This window comes from Bufo bufo, chromosome 4, assembly GCF_905171765.1.
Source record: "Bufo bufo chromosome 4, aBufBuf1.1, whole genome shotgun sequence".
Classification (NCBI taxonomy): domain Eukaryota; kingdom Metazoa; phylum Chordata; class Amphibia; order Anura; family Bufonidae; genus Bufo; species Bufo bufo.
This window is the reverse complement of record NC_053392.1, coordinates 369,490,448-369,515,253: the sequence shown is the minus strand read 5'-3', so window position 1 is coordinate 369,515,253 and position 24,806 is coordinate 369,490,448. Positions and strand designations below refer to the sequence as shown.

Genomic DNA, 24,806 nt, shown 5'->3' with positions numbered 1-24,806 from the left:
CCACACCTAATGTTTTTACTATCTCTCTGATGGGTTTGTTTTTTTGTTTTTTCAGCCTAATGATGGCTTGCTTCACTGATAGTGACAGCTATTTGGATCTCATCTTGAGAGTTGACAGCAACAGATTCCAAATGCAAATAGCACACTTGAAATGAACTCTGGACCTTTTATCTGCTCATTGTAATTGGTTTAATGAGGGAATAACACACACCTGGCCATGGAACAGCTGAGAAGCCAATTGTCCCATTACTTTTGGTCCCGTAACAAGTGGGAGGCACATATGCAAACTGTTGTAATTCCTACACCAATCACCTGATTTGGATGTAAATGCCCTCAAAGTCTGTAGTTAAAGCACATTTTGTTTGTTTAATTTCAAATCCATTGTGGTGGTGTATAGAGCCAAAAATGTTAGAATTGTGTCGATGTCCCAATATTTATGGACCTGACTGTATGTATAACTAACAAGTGGACAATGGTGTATGTATATATGTATGTGTGTATGTATGTATGTATGTGTGTATATATATATATATATATATATATATATATATATATATATAGATGAAAGTTCAGGGCAGCACTCCTTGTAGAAAATGTTGGGTGCCAGCGGTATCGACACTAGACCACAGTGTCAAACAGCCAGAGGAATAAATACACCGCAGCACGTCCATAAGGTGAAAAATGTGGGATCCTTTATTCACCCAAGCAGCGACGTTTCGGTCCGCTTGCTGGGACCATTTTCAAGCAATGCTTGAAAATGGTCCCAGCAAGCGGACCGAAACGTCGCTGCTTGGGTGAATAAAGGATCCCACATTTTTCACCTTATGGACGTGCTGCGGTGTATTTATTCCTCTATATATATATATATATATATATATATATATATATATATATATATATATATATATATATATATATATATATATCTGCTCTTTCAATGACACATCTGCCTTGAGCTGAAATGCAATCGAAGATTGGTTGTTAGGTGATGTATCCCTAGCAACCAGACTGTCAGATATAGGTCAGAGCTGGCCTGACAGTGTGCTGACAGCCGAGAAGGGAGAAAACAGCCTGACAATAGTCAGTTATGTCATTGTTTATCTCTGATGGAAACATAAATTAGATTTTTTAATTTAGATGGAAAATCTACTGTATGTAATCAACTGTGTCTGCCCCAGTGGTGTAGCATGGGGGTGGGGAGGCGGGGCAATTGCCCTGGGCGCCAGACTACAGGGGGCACACAGCTGCCGGGGCACCGTTAATTGTTAATAATGCCATTCACTGTTCCTGTGGCAGGCATGGCATTGTGCGAGAGCATCCACCATTGCCATTCAGTGAATCATTCACTGAATGAGCCTGGCGGGATGAGAGTAGTGCTGACACAGAGTGAATGGCCGGAGGTCACGCATCGGGCACAGGATACTTCAGACTGTGGCGTACGAAATCGCCCAGCAGTGCACTCTGATGAGTCATCACAGCACGCATGTGGCTTTCTAGTAGGCTGTGCAGCCCTCCCCTTCCAGGCCAGAAAACTATACTGTGTGCCACTCCAGTGCACAGGGTTACTATTTGTTGTAGTAGTGGCATAATGCCTGTCCCTCCTCCTTCTGTACAGTCCCTGAAGATGATTGAGACGTTGGGCACAGATATGGGAGACTACACAAACAGCAGTGGTGTGGAGCTGAGTGGGGTGAATGAAGGGGTGACCCCCAGCTCCCACTAGAGCTGTGCTGGTGATTGAGCTGCTCAGGTGGGAGAATCCAACCACAGAACTTTTACAGAACATCCCAGATCTCTGCTGAACCATCCCTGACAGAATGACTGCAACTACAGATCTCTGCTGTAACCCCCCCCCCCCCCCCCCCCAGTTCAACTACAGAGCTCTGCAGGACCCCTCCCGACTACAAATACAGATCAGTACCCCTGACACCCCTCCCCTGACTTCCTCTAAGATCTCTGCTCCCCCCCCCCCAGCATTGCAACTGTAGAGCTCTGCATGCCCCCCTTTGCAGTCCTTGGACCATTTCTCAGAACAAGTCAGAAGAGGCAGAGCAGCAGTGAGAGGTACAAATAATCTCAATTGCCATAGTCAGTCACAACACTGCTCAGTGCACTGCTTATATAAATTAGGCCCCATGCCCCCTGCAATGCCCCACTTGGGCATGGTTCTGCAAAAAGGGGTGTGTCCACAGGTTAGGGGGTGCAATACTTGGCTTGCCCTGGGTGTTAGTAATGCATGCTATGCCACTGGTCTGTACTATAAAACCTTCCTTTAAAGGGGTTATCTGCTATTTTAGTTTATTTTTTATTTTATTTTTTTAATGGTCCTCCCCTTCATATGATAAAGCACTTTAACAGTAATAATTTTGAAAATATTCCTATTGGGCCAGCGCAGGTTGCGAACTCTTCCTGCTGAATATACGGCAAGTGTGTCACGCTTCGGTGTGGGAGGGAAACACCACACCAAGCATAGGAGGGAAGGGGGAAATAGGGAATCAGGCCTTAGAAATAGGGAAGGAAGATGGACACCACCTAGTGAAAACCCTAACCAAAATCCTGACTGACTAGTGACTACCAGTATGAACAGACCCCAAAGGTAGGTGAGTTCAAACGCAGGAATATCTAGAGTTCTATCAAGGCCTAAAGGACCCTAGTACTAATGGCAGGGACGAGACTACCTGTTCCTCCAAAAGGATGGACGAACAGGTATCTACTTCAGGCCTAATACAAACAATAGGGAAATGCAACACACAGAACCCAAACAAAATACAAAAGGGAAAGGGAAGACTTAACTTCAAAGAGGCTATGGAAGCACCAGGAACTCAACCGAGATCCAACCACAAACAATCTACAGGCACAGAAGCTATAAACTGCATAGCTTAGTGAGAGAAGCAACTATAAATAATGAACATTAAATGACCACATAAACAACACCTGGAGGCAAGGGGTGTGGCCATTACTAGAAACAACACACACGCCTATTGATCCACAAGGAAAACCTGTCAGATCAAACAACGTGTTGCCAGTCTCACAGATCTCCTGCCACTCACTGTCGCCAGGACGTCCATATGTCTCGGTACGTCCGTGACAACGTTCCTAGCCCAGTTACAACCCGTAGTGTAAGCGGGTTGCACTAGCGCTGTCGGGCAGCCTTGGGCATTGATTGCCCACAGCACTCAAGGCTGCCTGATTACGTAGACACAACCCACATACATCACGGGTTGTAACCAAATGTACAGCACATGATCCAGGAAGTGCCCGCAACCAAATACATTGGGGAGTGAAGGTCCAGTAGGAATATTTTCAACATTATCACTCTTAAAGTGCTTAATCGCAACGTGGGGGACCATTAAAAATAAAAAAAATAATAATAATAATAAGTTACAAGTGACCCCCATATCTAACCTACATTTATACATGGGTGGTTGGAATATCTATGTTTAAATATTTTACCGGTGGAATTCAACATTCAAGGATCCACAAAAAATTTGCTTAAAATGTTGCAGAAGTTTTAAAACATTTTTTGATATGTCATAGTGACATATCAAAGGTCTTGATTGGTGGGGGTCTGGGCACTAAACCCCGAACAATCGCTAGAGTGAGGAGAGAGAAGCATTCACATAGCATGCTGTCTCTTCTTACTATAGGAGACTGAATCGAGGTGGGCCCATAGACTTTCTATTGAGTCCATCTCCTGCAGGGAGGAGAGAGCATGATACTGTATGTGAGAACTTCTCTTTTCTCAATGTAGCGATCAATTTAGGTCTCCGCACTCAGACACCTACCAAGTTTGGTGACCCTTTTACAGCTTTTCAATAAGTAATAGCAGCATAGTTTAATGTGTATAATTTTCAGTGTCATAATAACAGAAAGTGAATAAAAATAAAATAAAAAATCAGCTGTTCCAAAAGTAATTTAGTTGAAGAAGCATGAATGATGTATGGTATAGCTTCACTTTTTTCTTTTCTACTTTCAGACCTCCCAAGTAAAAAGCATCGCCTCCAAGCTCTGAATCTCCTGGTCATACTTCTTCCTGATGTACACCGTGATGCCTTAAAAGTCAGTTTGGTTCTTTAATCATACACTAAGGCAGTTTCACACAATGTGACTATATTATGTACATAACATATGCTAAAGCCCTCTAACAGTCCCCCTCCCTCCCGGTTGGTTTTACTGAACAGAATTTAGATTAGCCTAAAACCATAAGGTATCTTTAAATTGCTGCTCAGGATGAGAATAAAGGGTCTGCTTTTTCCACCAATTGTGAACAACCCCTTTAGGTTCTGTTTAGTAGAACCATGAGGGAGGAGGGGGTGTCAAGGTCCTGATCCTTCAGTCGTTTATCAGCTGTGTTACACTGGACTTTGTTAATGTGAAATGTATCTTTTTATTTATTGTGTGTATTTTCTGATCAGCCATATAAAAGCCTTAAAGGGAACTGGTCACCTTGAAAATGCAGTGTAACCTGCAGGCAGCATGTTATAGTGCAGGAGGAGCTGAGCAGATTGATTACCGTATATAGTTTTGTGGGAAAAGATTTAGTATAACCTGTATCTAATTCATCTAAATTCATGCCCATTCTGGGCTTTGAAATCAAGGAGGTGGTCTTGTCAGTGAGTGACAGCTATCGCTGTATGCACAGTCATAGAGGAAAGGCTGTCAATCACTGATAGGACCGCCTCCTTGACTACAAAAGCTAGATTGAGAAGCGATATAAATCAATAAAACACACATTATACTGAATCTTTTCCCATAACATGACAGGTTCCCTTTAAAACCACTGACAGGGGAAGTGAATTTCATTGAATATCTTGTGACAGTGGCTTCTGGCGAGACGGAACATATATTAGGGAAGTGAACATTCAGTTCTTGAGGTTCATGTGTTCGAAGTAGGAAAAACAGGTAAATGTAAGGATGTGAATAACTTTGACAAGGGCTAGAGTGTGATGGCTATATGACTGGCTCAAAGCATCTCCCCAATGTCAGATATTGTGGGGTGTTCCCAGTGGTTAGATCAAAAGTGATCCAAAGGTAGTACAACCAGTGAACTGGGCTTTGGTAGAGATCAGAGAATTTCCCAAAATAAATTTTTGGGCCGATTTTGATTTGGTCCGAAAAAGTTTGACCCAAATCTAAAGTGCCCCAATTGCCATGAAAAATCTTATACTACACTCTGAGATCTCCTAGGACTGTATACAATATTTCAAGCTTTTTAATGCCAAGACAGCATTAGTAGTGTCAACATATATAGCTATATGTAAACGGATGGTACAATTGGGTCCAGAAATATTTGGACAGTGACCAAAGTTTTGGCATTTTAGCAGTTTACCAAAACATATTCAAGATACAGTTATATAATCAACATGAGCTTAAAGTGCAGACTCTAAGATTTAATTTCTAAGCTTCTATTTTCCAAATTGGAGGAAGGGTTTAGGAATTACAGCTTTTTAATATGTAGCTGCCTCTTTTTCAAGGGACCAAAGACAATTGGACAATTATCTCAGAAGCTATTTAATGGGCTGCATAGTCGATCCTCAAATAAGCAGGTAAAAGGTTTGGAGTTAATTCTAGGCACGGCATTTGCATTTGGAAGCTGTTGCTTTAAACCAACATCATGCGGTCAAAGGAGCTCTCAATTGAAGTGAAACAGACCATCATTAACCCCTTCAGGACACAGTCCATTTTCACCTTCAGGACCCAGCCTAATTTTGCAAATCAGACATGTCACTTTATGTGGTGATAACTTTTAAGCGCTTTTACTTATCCAAACCATTCTGAGATTGTTTTATCGTCACATATCATGATAGTGGTACATTTTAGTAAAAATATTTCATTTTTATTTATTAAAAAAATACCAAATTTACCAAAAATTTAGAAAAATTAGCAATTTACAAAATGTAAATTTCTCTGCATTTTAAACAGATAGTGATACCTCCTAGAATAGTTCTTACCGTATTTTCTGCCCTATAAGACACACTCCCGACCCCCCCCCCCCCCAAAAGTGGGGGAAAATGCCTCTGCGTCTTATGGGGCGAATGCTGCCATTTTACATTGCAGACTGCGATGTATCAGCTGGAGGGGGGAGGGAGGAGGGGCTGATGCAAATGCGGCGGGCCGGTGCGGTCACTGTACTCCGGCCCCACCGCTCACTCTCTTCCCTAATGCCTAAACCTTTTTATAATAATAACTTTCATTGAAGTTCCAATCCCCAGCCCCATCTGTACTACTTACTAAATGTCCTGTAGCAGGCAGAGCAGAGCGGGCGGCCGGCCGGCCGTAACTCATTGATGTCATGTGCCTGCGCCGCCTACTTCATTCATAAAGTAGGTGGTGCAGGCACGTGACATCAGTGAGTTTCGGCCAGCCGCCCGCCCTGCTCTGCCTGCTGCAAGACATTTAGTAAGTAGTACAGATGGGTCTGGGGATCAGAACTTCAATTAAAGTTATTATTATAAAAGGTTTAGGCAATAAAGCAGTGAGTGAGCGGCGGGGCCGGAGTACAGTGACCGCACCGGCCCCGCCGCATTTGCATGCCACCGGCCCCTCCCACAGGTTTAGCTCCGGTATATTGGGGCATCTGTGGATGCCACTATTATGGGGTGGGGGATATGTGGATGGCACTGTTATGGGGTGGGCGGATCTGTGGGTGATCCCCCCCCCCTCCATAACAGTGCCATCCACAGATCACCCTCCCCATAACAGTGCCATCCACAGATCACCCTCCCCATAACAGTGCCATCCACAGATCACCCCCCCCCCCCCATAACAGTGCCATCCACAGATCACCCCCCCATAACAGTGCCATTTACAAATTTTCCCCATAACAGTGCCCCTCTCAGATCCCCCCATAACAGTGCCATCCTCAGATCCCCCCATAACAGTGCCATCCTCAGATCCCCCCATAACAGTGCCATCCTCAGATCCCCCCCATAACAGTGCCATCCACAGATCCCCCCCATAACAGTGCCATCCACAGATCCCCCCCCATAACAGTGCCATCCACAGATCCCCCCCCATAACAGTGCCATCCACAGATCCCCCCCCATAACAGTGCCATCCACAGATCCCCCCCCCATAACAGTGCCATCCACAGATCCCCCCCCATAACAGTGCCATCCACAGATCCCCCCCATAACAGTGCCATCCACAGATCCCCCCCATAACAGTGCCATCCACAGATCCCCCCCTATAATAGTGCCATCCACAGATCCCCCCCATAGCAGTGCCACCCACAGATCCCCCCCATAACAGTGCCATCCACAGATCCCCCATAGTAGTGTCATGCACAGACCACCATTAGTTCAAAACCCACCAAAAGCACACCTTTTGGTTAAAAATATTTTTTTCTTATTTTCCTCCTCAGAAACCTAGGTGCGTCTTATGGGTCGGTGCGTCTTATAGGGCAAAAAATATGGTACTTTACATTTCCCATATGTCTACTTCATGTTTGGATCATTTTGTAAATTACATTTTCTTTTTTTGGGATGTTAGAAGGTTTAGAAGTTTAGAAGCAAATCTAAAACACACTTTTAAGGACCAGTTCAGGTCTGAAGTCACTTTGTGAGGCCTACATAATATAAACCACCCATAAATGGCCCCATTTTAGAAATTACACCCCTTAAGGTATTCAAAACTGATTTTACAAACGTTCTTAACCCTTTAGGTGTTCCAGAATTTTACTTTTTTGGCAGATTTTCCATTTTAATCAATTTTTTCCCGCTAACAAAGCAAGGGTTAACAGCCAAACAAAACTCCATATTTATTGCCCTGATTTTGTAGTTTACGGAAACACCCCATATGTGGTCGTAAACTGCTGTACGAGCATACGGCAGGGCGCAGAAGGAAAGGAACACATATGGTTTTTGGAACGCAGATTTCACTGGGATAATTTTAAGTTCCCATGTCACATCTAAAGACCTCCTGATGCACCCCTAGAGTAGAAACTCCAAAAAAAAATAAAACTTTTGGAAACTACGGGATAATGTGGCAGTATTTTTATAGAGAAGGTTGTTACGGATTTTTTACATTTAACACAATGAAACAAAAAAAAAATCATGTTTTCGTGTCTCCATAGTCTGAGAGCCATATTGTTTTTATCTTTCAGGCGATTGTCTTAGGTAGGATCTTATTTTTTGCGGGAAGAGATGACTGTTTGAATGGTACTATTTTGGGGTACATATGTCTTTTTGATCGCTTGGAATTACACTTTTTGTGATGTAAGGTGACAAAAAAAATTGCATTTTTTTGCTCAGTTTTTAATTTTTTTACGGCGTTCACCTGAGGTGGTAGAATATGTGATAATTTTATAGAGCACGTAGTTACGGACGCGGCAATACCTAATATGTATGTTTGTTTTTGTTTTTTAAAACACTATTTTATGGTGAGGGGGGGCCTTTTTTTTATACTTGAAACTTTTACTTATTTTTTTTACTATAAAAAAAGACTTTTTTTTTAACTTTTTTTTTTAAACTTTTTTGATTTGTCCCACTGTGGGACTTCACCTTTACAGGGTTTGATCTCTGTTTTAATTCAGTAGAATACAGAATGTATTGTACTGAATTGAACTGTCAGCGTCTTACACAGTAAGACGCTGACAGTTGTTTAGGAGACCCAGCCCCTCAGGCCCTGTGTAAGGCATCGTGGCTGCCATGGCAACCATCGCCCCCCTGTCAGCGCAGCGAGCCCCCTCCCTCTGTAAACCCTGCAAGTGACGCGGTCAGCGCTGACCGCGGCATGTGAAAGGGTTAATCCGCATCAGCAGCTCTTGCACCCTTCCGATCACATCACGTACATGCACGTGGGAATGCGGTAAAGCACATGTACGTGATATTGCGGGAAGGGGTTTAAGCTTCAAAAAAATCGATCAGAGAGATGGCAAAAATCTTAAGAGTGCCCAAATCAACAGTTTGGTACATTCCTAAGCGCACTGGTGAGCTTGGGAACTCAAAAACCTGGACATTCACGGAAGACAACTTTGGTGGATTTCCATGGTGAAGAAAAACACCATCACAACATCCACCCAAGAGAACAACACTATCCAGGAAGCAGGTGTGTCAGTATCTAAATCTACCATAAAGAGAATACTTCATGAGAGCAAGTACAAAGGGTTCACCACAATGTGCAAACTATTAATCAGCCTCAAAAATAGAAAGGCCAGATTAGACTTTGCAAAAAAAAATCTAAAGAAGCCAGCCCTGTTCTGGAACAACATTCTTTGGATACATGAAACTAAGATCAACCTGTACCAGAATGATGGGAAGAAGAAAGTATGGAGAAGGCTTGGAACGGCTCACGATCCAAAGCACACCACATCCTCTGTAAAACATGATCGAGGCAGTGTGATGGCATTTGGCATGTATGGCTTCCAATGACACTGGGTCACTAGTGTTTTTGTTTTTTTTTAAATGTTTTATTGTTTTTTTTTTTTTAAAACACAAAAATCAATACCCCATCTGACTCCAGTGGATATGGGTTATACAGTACAATACACAATTATATCACATCATCTCAAATCCCTTTCGCCCAACCCCATCCTCCCTCAGGGGAAGAAGGCAACAGAAAAAAAGAGAAAAAAAAAACATTTTTTTTTCCTTTTTATTGCACCTTTCTCTACTCCCCTTTCTCCCCTCCCCTCCATCTTAAGATTCTTTATGGGTAAGCCATATTCTCCAAAGTTGATTAAATGTATCCCTCCTACCCTTGTTTTGATAAATAACTTTTTCCTTTTTCACCAACTTTTTCCTTTTTCCATTCCAAAAATGATGGTGGTTTTGTTGTTTTTCACTTTTTTAATATAACCACTCTAGCTTGAAATAAAATCTTACCAATTTCTACTGTATTCTTTTTTTTTTTCTTTTGTAAGTTCAAATGTTTTATCCCCCCCCAATATTCAGTACATACAGTTGGGTCTCTATCTAATTGAAGTTTATAGATTTTATTAATTAATACGAATATATTCGACCAGTATCAAAATAATTTTGGACATCTCCAGAGTATATTTATCAATCCTGCGTGTTCCGTTTTACTCCTTGGACATCATCTGTATATTTAAACCCCATTTTTTTTTTATAAAACTGGTGATTGATACAACCTGTGCAATAAAAAGAATTGTGAGACTCTGTGGGAGGAACTTAACGACACCACGACAATGTATCCTCCCATACCTTATCCTCTATTACTCCAACCTCACTTTCCCACTTTACCCTGGCAAGCAATTTGATATTATATTGTTTTGCCTTCAATACCAATTTATACATTCTAGATAAAGATCCCATTGATTTCCTATCCAATATTAATTCCTTCAAACCTTGACAAGCAGCCCTTTCATAATTGTCTGGGGATGATGACGAGCATATTGCACTCCTAAGTTGCAGATGCTTATAAAAATCCCTCAGTGAAATCCCATATTCCCTTACTAGAGTGCCAAAATCCTTCAATATTTCTCCATCAAAAATGTGTCTCAACAAATATATACCCTTTTCCTCCGAATTAAAATAGTTAACTTTTTTGAATTTCTTGTAAATTTACATTCTTCCATATTGGTGTATAGTCTAAATAACCTATTATACCCATTATCTTTTTAACCTCATCCCATATTTTATTCATTAAACTCAAAACAGGATTCTTATTGCCCTTACTACCTAAAAAACCTGATTCCAACTCCTCAAATATCTATTCTTAATTTGCCTTATCTTCCATTTTAAACTCGACCTTATAATAGCATTAGACTCCAGACTCTTTTATATAAGTAAATTGTTCAACCAAAAAATAAAAATGCCAATTTGGAAGTGTCAACCTTCCCCCCCCCCCTTTTTCCCCTAATAAGTTGCAATATTTCATTTCTTATTCTCGCTGTTCCACCCTTCCAGATAACCTCTCTAGTTATTCTGTTATCTTAAAAATATTGTTTGGGAGCCATACTGTTGCATTTTTCACCACAAATAAAATCCACATTAAAAAAATATTTTAGGCAAATTAATGCATCCTATCATACACAATGGTAACACCAAATATTAAGTTTACACTTTAATTTACTTGTCAAAGGAATCACATTTAACCTAATATATTAATCTTCCTTCCCCAGTATATTTACCTCAGTGTTTAACTTTTTATTACCTTCTCCAAAAATCATTAAGTGTGATTTACCCCAATTTATTTTTAACCCTGAAAAATACCCAAATGTCCTAATAATGCTTGTCACCTCCCCCACACTGCCATCCAGATCCCCAAAAAGAACAAAATATCATCTGCATATAATGCAATCTTTTCTTCGGTATTTACCATATTAAAAACCTTTTATTCTCTTCTTTTCCCTAATTAAAAGAGATAGGAGACATCCCACTCATCATCTGTGTGTTTTCCACATCCATATGTCAGTTCCACAAAAGATAGAACATATCCTATTCTGGTCCTCAAAATGCAAATCTTGAACCCATAGAAGTCAATGGCTCCACAAAAATGCAGGTCGCACATGGACAGTATCTGTAATTATTAGCGGATCCGCAACTTGCAGACTGCAAAACGGATACAGTCATGTGCACAAGACTTTAGATGCACACTCCAGCAGGCAGTATCATACAACATAGGATTAGATACACAGCCCAGCAGGCAGGATCATACATGATGGGATTAGATACAAATGTGTTTGGATGTACTTGCTGATTCCAGCTGTTTATTGCACTCTGGAGATGGTGAGGGAAGAGCCTGTGGACTGTCAATGATTTGATGTAGGCACTGAGTGAGAAATAGACTAGCAGGATTCATGTTTGGCTGTAGTAACATGGCCACATGTAGTTGGAGTAACTCCTGCAGACTAAACAGTGGAGGTGGGCCCAGCCTGTGACACATCACTCTGCAGTGCAGCCAGGCTTCATCAATAAAGTTACCTATTTATCAAAACAGGAGCAGTCAATCGCAGGCCATTCCCTGGCATCCCAGCTTCTCAATATCGTTGGTCCGGCTCCAGCTCCTCAGCAACCCTGGACAGCAGGTCTCAGCAGATCCAAATTGCGGCACACTCTGTGTCTAACATCGGCTGGTGCGAGGCAGGGTTTAGCATCACACATCAGATGCTCCCATGCTGCTCTGTCGATCCACTAGTGGTTATTGATGATCTGTCTGAAGCCAGCAGCAGCTGGATGAATTCTGAAGTGTACGGGGAGATACTTTCTGCTCAGATTCAACCAAATGCAGGAGTTTTGTAGGGCAAAGAAGTGGAATATTCTGCAATGGCCAAGTCAATCATCAGATCTCAACCCAGTTGAGCATGCATTTCACTTACTTAAGACAAAACTTAAGACCGAAAGAACCAGAAACAAGCAACACCTGAAGACCGCTGCAGTAAAGGCCAGACAAAGCATCACAAATGAGGAAACCTAGCGGTTCAGGCAGTCGTGGGTTTACGGCTTCAGGCAGTCGTTGCCTGCAAAGGATTCTCTACAAAGTATTAAAACTTTTTATTTATGGTAATGTTAATTAGTCCAATTACTTTTGAGCCCCTGAAAGGAGGAGGCTTTGTAGAAAAATGGTTGCAATTCCTAAACGTTTCACAGGATATTTTTGTTCAACCCCTTAAATTAAACCTGAAAGTCTATTCTTTAATTGCATCCCTTATGTTAAATTTAAAATCCAATGTGGTGGAATGCAGAGCCCAAATCATGAAGATTCTGTAATTGTCCTAATATTTCTGGACCTAACTGTAGCTGATGGTAACTAGGGATGAGCGAACCCGGTGAAGTTCGGGTTCGGGACCCGAACACCGAACCCGGATCCCATTAAAGTCAATGGGGACCCGAACTTCACTTTATTATTTTCCGTTATAACGGAAAATAATTGCATTCTCAAGATAGAATGCTAAATAAAATTGCCATTGAGGGGTTAAAAAAAATAAATTACCTCATCCACTTGATTGCGCATCCCATGCTGTAGCGCTCATAGCCTGAGAGAAAAAAAAACTCTCAGGCTATGAGCTAAGCACTGCGATTGGCCAGCGCTACAGCATGGGAGAATGAGACGCCGGCAGGTTCCCCTGGGTGGAGCCTAACTATGAAGATACCGGAGGCTATAACGGGAGAACGGAGCGGCTAAATTCGGTACGAACCCGAACTTTGCAGTTCGGGTTCGCTCAACCCTAATGGTAACTAATAGCCTGTTTAAAAACACTCTGCCCTGTCAAATTTTATTTTGTTGCCTAAAATGGTTAAAAAAATTATCCTCTTTAGTGGCGGATGCCTTCTTCTGTCTTCTGAACTGTAATAGGTGGTTTCAATGATATGGCTGATCGGTGTATATACATATGTATGTGTTTATGTGATAGATTTTTATAGTCATTCTATAGTTTCCCCTATAGCAACAAAGCAAGGCCCTTATCGACCCATTCACAAATAACATAGTGTTGTCCAATAGGGAAGATGGCAGACGTGTAGCTGGTGTGTGCAATATTCAGAAAAATGGAGCATGTCCTCAAATGAGCCGATTTTTGTAACATTTCACCCTTTTGCTAAAAACTCCTCAGCAACGTTCTCTTTGGTAGCGTGCATATATTTAGGACCAATATTTAACAACAAAGGAGTTGAAGAAACTAGTGCTTGAAAAGAATAGACCTACTGTTAAGACATCTGTAAGAGAAAGCCGATGAATAAACTCAATCCTTTTACATGTGTTTTTTTTTTTTTTTTCTGTTTCAGGCTCTACTTGAATTCCTTCAAAGGATCGTTGATCACAGAGAACAAAATAAAATGACTCTGAAAAACATAGCTATGATTATGGCACCGAATCTCTTTTCTCTTCACACCTCTCCTTTAAAAGCTCTGGATCAGGACGCTCTTACCAGTGCAGCCCGGACGGCGTCTGTCATGCTTTTCATGATCAAATATCAAAAGCTCCTCTGGACGGTATGTGAACAGTACACAAAAGAATGTGTAGTCATAGTCATGACTGACAAAGTGTAATCCTTTTAGACCTAGACCAGTTTTTGGCCTAGAAATCTCATCTGGTTGAGTTTATGCTATGTTGGTTGATGCAGGCAATAATCATTTTTTAGCTTGTACTCTACGTTTGTGTCTTTCAACTAGAATCTCCAGCAAACCATTTTTTATGAACCAACAATGGTGAACACAGATGTTTGTATTTGATGGGACATTAATTTACTATTCAGATATATCCCCCTGTGAAGCTCCGTATCTCCAGACCTTTACCCAAAATGTACACAACACCTGAGTTAGCGATTTGTGCATTCACTTGAAAGCACAATGGCTTAGATTAGATTTATTATCCCTAAAGATGCATCAGATTTATCACCGTGGCTCAGGCTTGATGGTAAATCTGGTGCAGGGATAGATACTTTTGTTTGACTCTGTTCCAACTATTGATTGGCTTACTGTGAGTAAAATTTTGACGCCACTAGTTTTGGTGCAAAATAACGCATTTTAAGTCCCGTCCCCATTCCATGAAATTCCCTTCCTTTTTCACTATGCCACTCCCCCTTGACAAACAAGTTGGAAAAAGGTGTAAAAGCCCAAAATGGATCAAATTGCGCCAGTTGTTAGACACCTTTTTGGTGCAGACACATTAGTAAATCCAGGCTAATGAATAAAGATACTTCTTTACACTTGAACCATAAAAGGACACCTATCTAAGATTACCCAGCATAGCAATCCCTTTGCAAATCATGAAATTTGGGCAAATCTCAGGGCAGTCACCTTAAAAGGGTTGTCCACTCCTTTTATATTAGTGGTTTATCCTCAGAATAGGCCATCAATATCTGATCAACAGTGGTCTGACACCCTGCAGGAGTAGTTGGTGCCGGAAGTACACACACCATCCATTGTCTAGTGGATGGAGCTGTTGGCTCCACATTGAGGTGAATAGGCCATCAATATAAAAGAAGTGGACAACCCCTTTAAGGAAACAGCTACACGGTGACTGTGGCCAAGTGAGATTGGAAATGTCACGCTGCCAGTTGTACCTAATGATTAGTGTTATGTGAAGTTTACAAAAATTCGATTCAGCTGCTTCGCCGAATTTCACAAACAAATTTGTTTTGTGACGAATTACTTCATCATAAAGAGCATTTATTTGTAAGTAGTGGTCCCCATCATTGAACCCCTCAGATGCCACGTTCATCGCTGATCGCGGCATCTACTATGAAAAATGAGGGCTTTCAGGAGTTAATTACTTTAAAAAAAAAAAACCTCACCTTATCCATTTGAGCGCAAAGAGGCCACCGCTGCCATCTTTGATTGGAGATCCCGCGTGACTTGACGTCATCACACTGCCCGGCGGCCACGACTCATGAGATTTCACGCGGGCTCAAATTGATGAGGCGAGTTAGTATTTTTTCAACACCATTTCATGGAAAATTGATTCGTTACCCCGAAACACGAGGAAATTCGGCTTGGTGGCGAATCGAATTTTCCCTGAAATTCGGATCAAAGTCCACTTCGGATACTTAAATTCACTCAACCCTACTAATGATCATTAATGTGGTCATGCAGAAATTTTGTCATGGTCCTATCAGCTTTCAGGGGGCAACACCATCCTATTCACTATCATTAGATGCAATATACTAGTATGACATAAGACTGCAGTGTTGTACCACTACAAGTTGCCATGTAGCCCTGGCCTGACTTCTACATACCTTACTGTAAGTTGTAGTTCGAGGGTATGTCAGTTTAACTTTTTTATTGAAAACTGCATGTAAAAACCATATATGTACCGTTTGGGTTTCCCACGTTAAATTCCATATGGAAGAGATATGTTGAAAAAAAGTCTGAACATGCCAGTTTTCACATTAAAGTACATAACTTCAGATTATGAATGGGAAGTGACTACCTGCAGAACAGTTTAGATTCTGTTCACACTAACATTATGACTATTGTTTTCTAATAGAACTGTAAATGATGTGACAAATTCAGCAGGAGTTCTTGAATTTTTGACAAGAATAGCACTGAAGAGTACACTATTCCAGCTGTCAAAAATTCCAGAAACCTTAATGGAACATTCATAGGTTGTGTGAACAGAGCCTTTATTTTTATTGTAATGAGTTTGTTGTGTGTATTGTTTTTTACATGTCTACAAACAATATTTTTTTATTTGGTCACCGAACTACAGGTAGCATAGGTAGCACACTCTGCCACCCCAGATGTTGTTTACAAGCATCATGAAAAAGGTCCATTTAGGCTAGTTGCACACTAGCATTAGAGATCCGGCATTGCCAGAGTTTTGTAAGGCTCCATCCGGCCCCTTTCACTATAATGGGGACCGGCCGAAATCCATCCACATTGTGGCAAATATGCCAAGAATCGTCAGGAAGAGAACCAATGCACGCTGCAGTTTTCTTCAGCCGATTCTCACCATATTTGCAGGAATGCGGCCGGTGCTCTGCCGTTCCCCATTATAGTGAATGAGGCCGGACTGAGCCATACAAACTTCCGGCAATGCCAGAGTGCGCAAAGATCCAGCAGGCTGTTCCCTGCCGGAACAGCCTGCCACATCGCTATTGCTAGTCTGCAACTAGTCTTTCAGTGCCTGACTCAGCAGGTCATTATTGGGAATGACCTGTTCATTCCAGATAACTGCCTGTTCAGAGGAGGTGAGAGCAGTAATCATTAGTGTTGATCCCGAATATTCGAATTGCGAATTTTAATCGCGAATATCGGCACTTTGAGAATTCGCAAATATTTAGAATATCGCAAAATTCGTAATCGCGAATATTCAATTTTTTTTTTTTTTAAATACCAGTTCATGCAAATTTTAATGTGAATTATTTAGGCGAAATTAATGCGAATTTTCGCAATCAAGAAAATAATGCTTAGAGATCATGAATTCGCGAATTCTCGAATATATGGCGAATATTCGCCCAAATATTCGCGAAATATCGCGAATTCGAAAATATTGCCCCTGCCGCTCATCACTAGTAATCATCACCTGTGTATGAGAATGAGCTATCGCTTATCCCCTTAGAGAATCATTGTTTCTGGGTAGTAGATCCCTGTGTATACACCATGACCTTCTGCCCAGAAATGATAATTTTGGTGTCCACATCAACAATGTGTTTGCTCCTTCGTCAGGGTACCAGCAGCACCCTGATAGGGCAGTTATCAGGAACAAGCACTCGTACAAACATTTGTTTCTGATATTTGGCCCAACCTTTGCCGATGTAAAAGGGCCCTTAAAAAAGAAAGCTTGCTTACTGCCATAAAGTTGGAAGAGCACAGTGCAGTTGGAGGTACACTGGGTGCAGAGAAGACGAGTAGCTGTCAGACTGCACTTAAACCAAATGAATGTGATTAAAAAAATCAAGCCTGGTATTTTCTTCCTAACCTTACCAGTTGGGATGGGGTCAGATGCCAACATTCATCCTACAAGCTAAGCACATGGCAATGCCAGGTTAATAGACCCTGTATGGCATCATACGGAGTAGTGTATTTGTAGACCTATGTTGCCTCTGCCACCAGACTTTTTATAATGAATTCTCATTTAATCTGTGAGAAAAAAATCCCAGTGTGCATAGAGTGGAGGCATGGAGGTAGAGTATGGGCTTATAGCAGGATGTGGACACCACATTAGATGGATGCATAATACATACACATGCAGGAGCCTTAATGAATAATGGTAGCTTCTCGACAGACCCCATATTCTCTGTGTGCACCCTATTAGGGTGCTTTCACACACAGGTTTTTAGGAGCAATTTTATGTGTTTTATTTTGCTATAAAAACACCAGCTTCAGAATTTAGCTGAAGGTCTATAGGAAATATGAAACGGATTACATGCCATAGTTTTTGTGCTACTGGCTTGTTTGTTAATTAGGTGGCTTTTTTTGTATTCCTGCATAAAAACACCACAAAAACGTGTGGCTGTAGCAATGTCATTTTTTGTTTGTTGATTTCTTTTACAGATCCCAAAGTTTCTTGTTGCACAAGTAAGACAACAAAACCAGAAAAAATCTTCCAAGGAAAGAGCGATGAAAAAGCTCCTGAAAAGAATGGCATATGACAGAGAGAAGTCTGAGAAGACTGAAAAGAATGCAGATGTAAGCACGGACTGCTCTATGATATTTTTCTCCATACGCTTTCCCTGACTTTTGAATTACCACACCCCACATTACCTCAGAATCCTCTGATTTCAGCTGTTAACCCATTGTACATCACAATTAATGTTGATCTGTTACACAAAAGAAGGTGGCCTGCATGTGACCAGACACGTCCTTTTCATATAAATGGCTGACTATGTAATGCAAAGACTGGCTAAGTGGATCTCCGCTCTAGTTCACAGAGGGAATCCTGAACCAGGGACCCCTCTTTATGACATACATTTGCCTTAATATGTCCTATGAACGTGGCGGTCTTCATTTACCGGTTTGCACTCCTAGGCAGCCCATTATAAATCTGATACAGAATGTCAGGTCCGTATTGTGGGACTGAAGAAACTCCTTCTAACTGTTTAGGTTTCCAGGAATTAATTTCGTTACCTTTCAGTAATCTATTACTTTGTAGCTCACCCACTATACATGTATAAATCTGTACTTTTATTCCTTTTTTTTCTAATAATAGAATGACAGTTCTCCGGGATTCATACGGGTACAAGCACCTCAGTTTTCCAAGGTTTCTATGGCGGTACAACTAACAGAAGATTTAAAAGCTGGTGACATCTTAGCCCGGTTTCTTAATCAGGAAAGGTATATTGTTATTTTTACTACCATTTTATTTAATCAAGAGAAATAATATGAATGCACTAAAGTCCCTGGCATGTTTCCTTGCTGATTCCTGTTAAATTCTCAAGTATATTTGCAGAGTTTTCAGTTCTAGCAAATGCATGGTGCAGTGCATGCTAAAGAACTCCAGTAATGTTATATAAAAGGCTATTAGCGTACATTAAAAATGTTTTTAGTTATAATACCTAATTTTATCAATCACTGCTTCTACTGCTGTTGTATCCCTATAACTACTTCCTGCCTGTGTACTGATGTTGTTCATAGGGACATTGTGTGAATCCCAATCACCATGCACATCAATGTTCACATCCTATTTGCTTTTGTAGTGGAAGTTACATATGTATATGTGTACATCTTTGTCTGTTATTTGGTTCTCCACAGTTGGGAAGATCACCAGTTATTTTGAATCTCCCCCACAATGTCACAGTTGACATGAGGACTTAGGAGTAGTCCAACTGTAGGCTTTGGGCCTGTAAGTTTAAACGAATATTCACATAGATGTGGGAATCACCTCTGAGACCCCCACCTGTCTTCAGAACTTAGTTTCGAAAATATCCTGGCACACTTGCTTGACTGCTTAACATAGAAGTGAATGCGACACACCTGATGGAGCCATTCTATTCCCTCTCCTTCTGGATGTGGCCAGCAACTGCCTTACCAGACAGAGAGGCTCACCTGTGGAGGTTGTGCTGGAGGCACAACACTCTGAGAAGGCTTCTGGTTACATTCACCATGGCTGCTGCTCGTGCTGTCCCAGTCAGATCACTGGCTGGGCAATGTATGCAGGAACTGAGACGGAACAGTAGAGAGTGCTGTCCGAAGGACATAAAGTGCAGAAATTTAAACTAAAAGAATGTGCGCCTAAAAGTATAGGGGGCGTATCCAAGAGTCATAAAAAAGTGACATTCCCAAAAATAAAATACAATTGTTCTTGAAATTGTGGATAAAGGAAGAGAGATAGAGGAATTTCATGACTAGTGCAAGTATGACCGTCTCTGAAAATATGTATACACTTATAACTTAAGAAACGGACCCATTTTGTAACATATAGTCACATAGTACATAAGGCCGAAAAAAGACATTTGTCCATCCAGTTCGGCCTGTCATCCTGAAAGTTGATCCAGAGGAAGGCAAAAAAACCCTGTGAGATACAAGCCAATTTTCCCCACTTAAGGGGGGAAAAAATTCCTCCCCGACTCCAATCAGAATAACTCCCTGGATCAACGACCCCTCTCTAGTAGCTATAGCCTGTAATATTATTACACTCCAGAAATACATCCAGGCCCCTCTTGAATTCCTTTATTGTACTCACCATCACCACCTCCTCAGGCAGAGAGTTCCATAGTCTCACTGCTCTTACCGTAAAGAATCCTTTTCTATGTTTGTGTAGAAACCTTCTTTCCTCCAGACGCAGAGGATGTCCCCTCGTCACAGTCACAGTCCTGGGGATAAATAGATGATGGGATAGATCTCTGTACTGACCCCTGATATATTTATACATAGTAATTAGATCTCCCCTCAGTCGTCTTTTTTCTAAAGTGAATAACCCTAACTTTGATAATCTTTCAGGGTACTGTAGTTGCCCCATTCCAGTTATTACTTTAGTTGCCCTCCTCTGGACCCTCTCCAGCTCTGCTATGTCTGCTATTTTGTCGCTTTTTAAAAAGGTTTCAGTATATTCTTATTAACAGGTTTTTATAACTGTATTTTCTCTATAATCCTACTAATATTGAATTTATAGAATTAACATTGGACTGTCTCTTTTTTTATGTCTTTATGGTTTATTTTTCTAATGCACTCAGATCTTTTAATTGGACAGTGTCCTCTCCTGTTAATTTAGCAGAGTCTTATTTGTAAATTTATCCACAGTTTCAACAACAATTTTATTTTATTATTGTGAATGTCATTTTTTTATGAACGACATGGTAACAGGACTCTTGGACACGCCCCCTATACTTTTGGGCGCAATTTCTTTTATTTTAGATATCTGCACGTTATGTCTTTCTGTAATTGTTGATATTGAATCTGAGGAAAGGGCCAGTACACCCCAGAAACACGTAATTCCAGCAATAAAGGGATCAAACTAATACAGTACTATACTTACATCAATCCTTTTTCACCGATACGGACAGTGCTCTCTATTTTTCCTTCTCTGTTCCTGCTTACCACACAGGATGGGGGTTTAGAGACCCCAATAAATGTGGGTCCCAGAGGTTGGATATCAGACAATTTTGGTTATACATGTCTAAAGTGTGAATACCCCTTTAAAGCGATTGTCTAGAATTGCCTTTTTATTTTCTAAATACCACCCCCTCCCTGCCAGACCTGTAAAGGAAGACACACACAGGGGGAGATGGAAGGTCCTTAAAATGATTTTAGGGAACTAGAAGAGAAGCTAAAGTCCAGGTCCTCCAAGGTAGTGTTTTCAGAAATGCTAGAAGCTAGAAATGCTAGAAGCGTCACCAGAGAGACAACGGGAGCTTAGGGAGTTAAATAAGTGGCTCAGAAGCTGGTGAAGAAAGGAAGGGTTTGGGTTCATGGAGAACTTGGCCGACTTCTGGGTCGGTTACAGGCTCTACAGTAAGGACGGGCTGCACCTTAATGGGGAGGGTGCTACTGCTCTGGGGTGGGGGGGGGGGAATGGTTAGACGGCTGGAGGAGCTTTTAAACTAAGATCTGGGGGAGGGTGGGGTCATATTAATAAGGGGTAGATAGTGGTAATAGATAATGGGGTATAGGAGGGGACAGTGGGGATTTAGTGGGGGCTGGCGTTAGTGAGGAAAGTAGGGTGAGGCCTGGGCAGAACTGTACACCGATGAAATATAGAGCTGCTGGTAAAAAGAACCTGTTACATACAAACATCAAGCAAGGTAACCAAAAAAATCTTGGATATTCACTTTATTTATTTAAAATGTATTTTCACATTCCAGAAGTCTAGCTAGAAAAATAGGGGAGCTGGAGGCTATGGTACTAGAAAAACACATAGATGTAGTTGGTGTGGCTGAGACATAGTTGGACTCTTCGCATGACTGGGCTGTAAATATTAAGGGTTTTACACTATTTAGGAAAGACAGGATCAATAGAAAAGGCAGTGGAGTGGGCTTGTATGTGAGGAGTGATCTGAAGACAAGTGTGAAAGAGGCAATTGTCGGTGAGGGTGGTGAGGATGTTGAAACCTTATATGTGGAAGTTCAAAGGGATATAAACACTGAAAAAATAATACTTTGTGTAACCTATAGACCCCCTAACATCACAGAGGAGATAGAAACGTAACTGTATTACCAAATAGAGCGGGAGGCACAGGCTGGTACAGTGGTTATAATGGGAGATTTTAACTTTCCAGACATTGACTGGGGTCATGATTCTGCCTCAACCACAAAGGGGAGAAAATTCCTCAACTTTCTGCAGGACCACTTTATTAGCCAGTTTATAGAAGCCCCCACTAGGGGCAATGCTCTATTAGATCTGGTAATTTTTAATGATGCAGAGCTTGTTGGAAATGTTACTGTTCGAGGAACACTAGGTAATAGTGACCACAATATAATCATATTCCCCCTGAACTATAAGAAGCAAACTCTGTCAGGCAGACTGAAGATAAATGGGAGAGCTTTAAATCCACATTGAGTAATTGCACTAAAAAATGTATTCCTTTAGGTAACAAGTATACACAGCTAAAATTAACCCCCCATGGCTTACAGCTACTGTAAAAAGGGCAATAAATGACAAAAAAAGGGCATTTAAAAAATAGACGTAGCCTTTGAAGTTTACAAAGGGCTTAACAAAATCTGTAAAAAGGAGATAAAATTAGCAAAAATACAAAAAATGAACAGCAGGTGGCAAAAGAGAGCAAAACAAATACCAAAAAATTATTTAGATATATAAATGCTGAAAAACCAAGGTCTGAGCAGGTAGGAGCCCTAAATAATGGTAAAGGTGGCTTAGTCACGGAAGATAAGGAAAAGGCAGGGTTACTAAATGTTGTTTTTTTTTTAGCTCTGTATATACAAAAGAAAAGAAAGGAGCTGATATCTGTGGTGCTGGGACTGTTAATACATCCAGTAATATATTCAATTGGCTAACTGTAGATATGGTCCAAGATAAGTTAAATAAGGTAAATGTGAACATCGCTCCGGGTCTAGATGGATTACACCCAAGAGTTCTTAAACAGCTCAGTTCAATCATTGACGTGCTCCTGTTTATAATTTTTAAAGATTCTCTAGAAACTGGTACACTGCCAAGTGATTGGCGCAAGGCAGGTTTGGTGACCATATTCAAAAAAGGATCTCTGTCCTCCACAGGTAATTATAGACCAGTTAGTTTAACTTCTGTCACTGGAAAAAGGACTCTTAAGGGACTATATACAGGAGTATGTTACTGTAAATAATATTATGAGTGATAACCAACATGGGTTTACCAAGAACAGAAGTTGTCAGACTAACCTGATTTGTTTTTATGAGTAGGTGAGTAGTAGCATGGACAGAGAAGCGGCTGTGGATGTAGTGTTTCTGAATTTTGCAAAGGCTTTTGGTACTGTCCCTCATAGATGTTTAATAGGTAAAGTATAGTCAATAGGCTTGGAAAGTATAGTTTGTAATTGGATCGAAAACTGGTTGAAGGACCGTGTCCAGAGAGTTGTGGTCTATGATTCCTATTCAGAATGGTCCCAGGTTATAAGTGGTGTACCCCAAGGTTCAGTGCTTGGCCCTTTATTGTTTAATTTATTTATTAATGATATTGAGGACGAGATTAATAGCACCATTTCTATTTTTGCAGACGATACTAAGCTATGTAGTCTATGGAAGATGTCCATAAACTACAAGCTGACTTGAACACTCTGAGTGATTGGGCATCAACTTGGCAAATGTAAAGTTATGCATCTTGTTAGTAATAATCTCCATGCATCAGATGTGCTAGGGGATGTAACACTGGGAGAGTCACTTATAGAGAAAGATTTGGGTGTCCTTGTAGATGGTAGCTTAAATAACAGCATACAATGTCAATCAGCTGCTTCTAAGGCCACCAGGATATTGTCATGTATTAAACGAGGCATGGACTCATGGGACAGGGTAGTAATATTACCACTTTACAAAGTGTTGGTGCGGCCTCATTTGGAATATGCAGTTCAGTTCTGGCCATCAGTCCATAGAAAGGACGCTCTGCAGCTGGAAAAAGTACAGAGGAGAGCGACTAAACTGATGAGGGGCATGGAGGGTCTTGGTTATGAAGAAAGATTAAAATAATTAATTTGAATTAGTCTTGAGAAGAGATGTCTAAGGCGGAACATGATTAACCTGTACAAATACACTGCGTGCAGAATTATTAGGCAAATGAGTATTTTGACCACATCATCCTCTTTATGCATGTTGTCTTACTCCAAGCTGTATAGGCTCGAAAGCCTACTACCAATTAAGCATATTAGGTGATGTGCATCTCTGTAATGAGAAGGGGTGTGGTCTAATGACATCAACACCCTATATTAGGTGTGCATAATTATTAGGCAACTTCCTTTCCTTTGGCAAAATGGGTCAAAAGAAGGACTTGACAGGCTCAGAAAAGTCTAAAATAGTGAGATATCTTGCAGAGGGATGCAGCACTCTTAAAATTGCAAAGCTTCTGAAGCGTGATCATCGAACAATCAAGCGTTTCATTCAAAATAGTCAACAGGGTCGCAAGAAACGTGTGGAAAAACCAAGGCGCAAAATAACTGCCCATGAACTGAGAAAAGTCAAGCGTGCAGCTGCCAAGATGCCACTTGCCACCAGTTTGGCCATATTTCAGAGCTGCAACATCACTGGAGTGCCCAAAAGCACAAGGTGTGCAATACTCAGAGACATGGCCAAGGTAAGAAAGGCTGAAAGACGACCACCACTGAACAAGACACACAAGCTGAAACGTCAAGACTGGGCCAAGAAATATCTCAAGACTGATTTTTCTAAGGTTTTATGGACTGATGAAATGAGAGTGAGTCTTGATGGGCCAGATGGATGGGCCCGTGGCTGGATTGGTAAAGGGCAGAGAGCTCCAGTCCGACTCAGACGCCAGCAAGGTGCAGGTGGAGTACTGGTTTGGGCTGGTATCATCAAAGATGAGCTT

General features: G+C 41.1%; 1 protein-coding gene across 1 annotated transcript in view; it reads left to right on the top strand.

The window, feature by feature from the left end:
- The window catches only part of ARHGAP18 (Rho GTPase activating protein 18), a 132,297-nt gene that overhangs the window by 99,334 nt on the left and 8,157 nt on the right, over positions 1 to 24,806 (top strand). The window contains exons 10-13 of the mRNA XM_040429127.1: positions 3,977 to 4,059; positions 13,686 to 13,892; positions 17,898 to 18,032; positions 18,553 to 18,677. Coding sequence (XP_040285061.1) covers positions 3,977 to 4,059; positions 13,686 to 13,892; positions 17,898 to 18,032; positions 18,553 to 18,677 — 550 coding nt within the window. The remainder of the gene's footprint in view (positions 1 to 3,976; positions 4,060 to 13,685; positions 13,893 to 17,897; positions 18,033 to 18,552; positions 18,678 to 24,806) is intronic.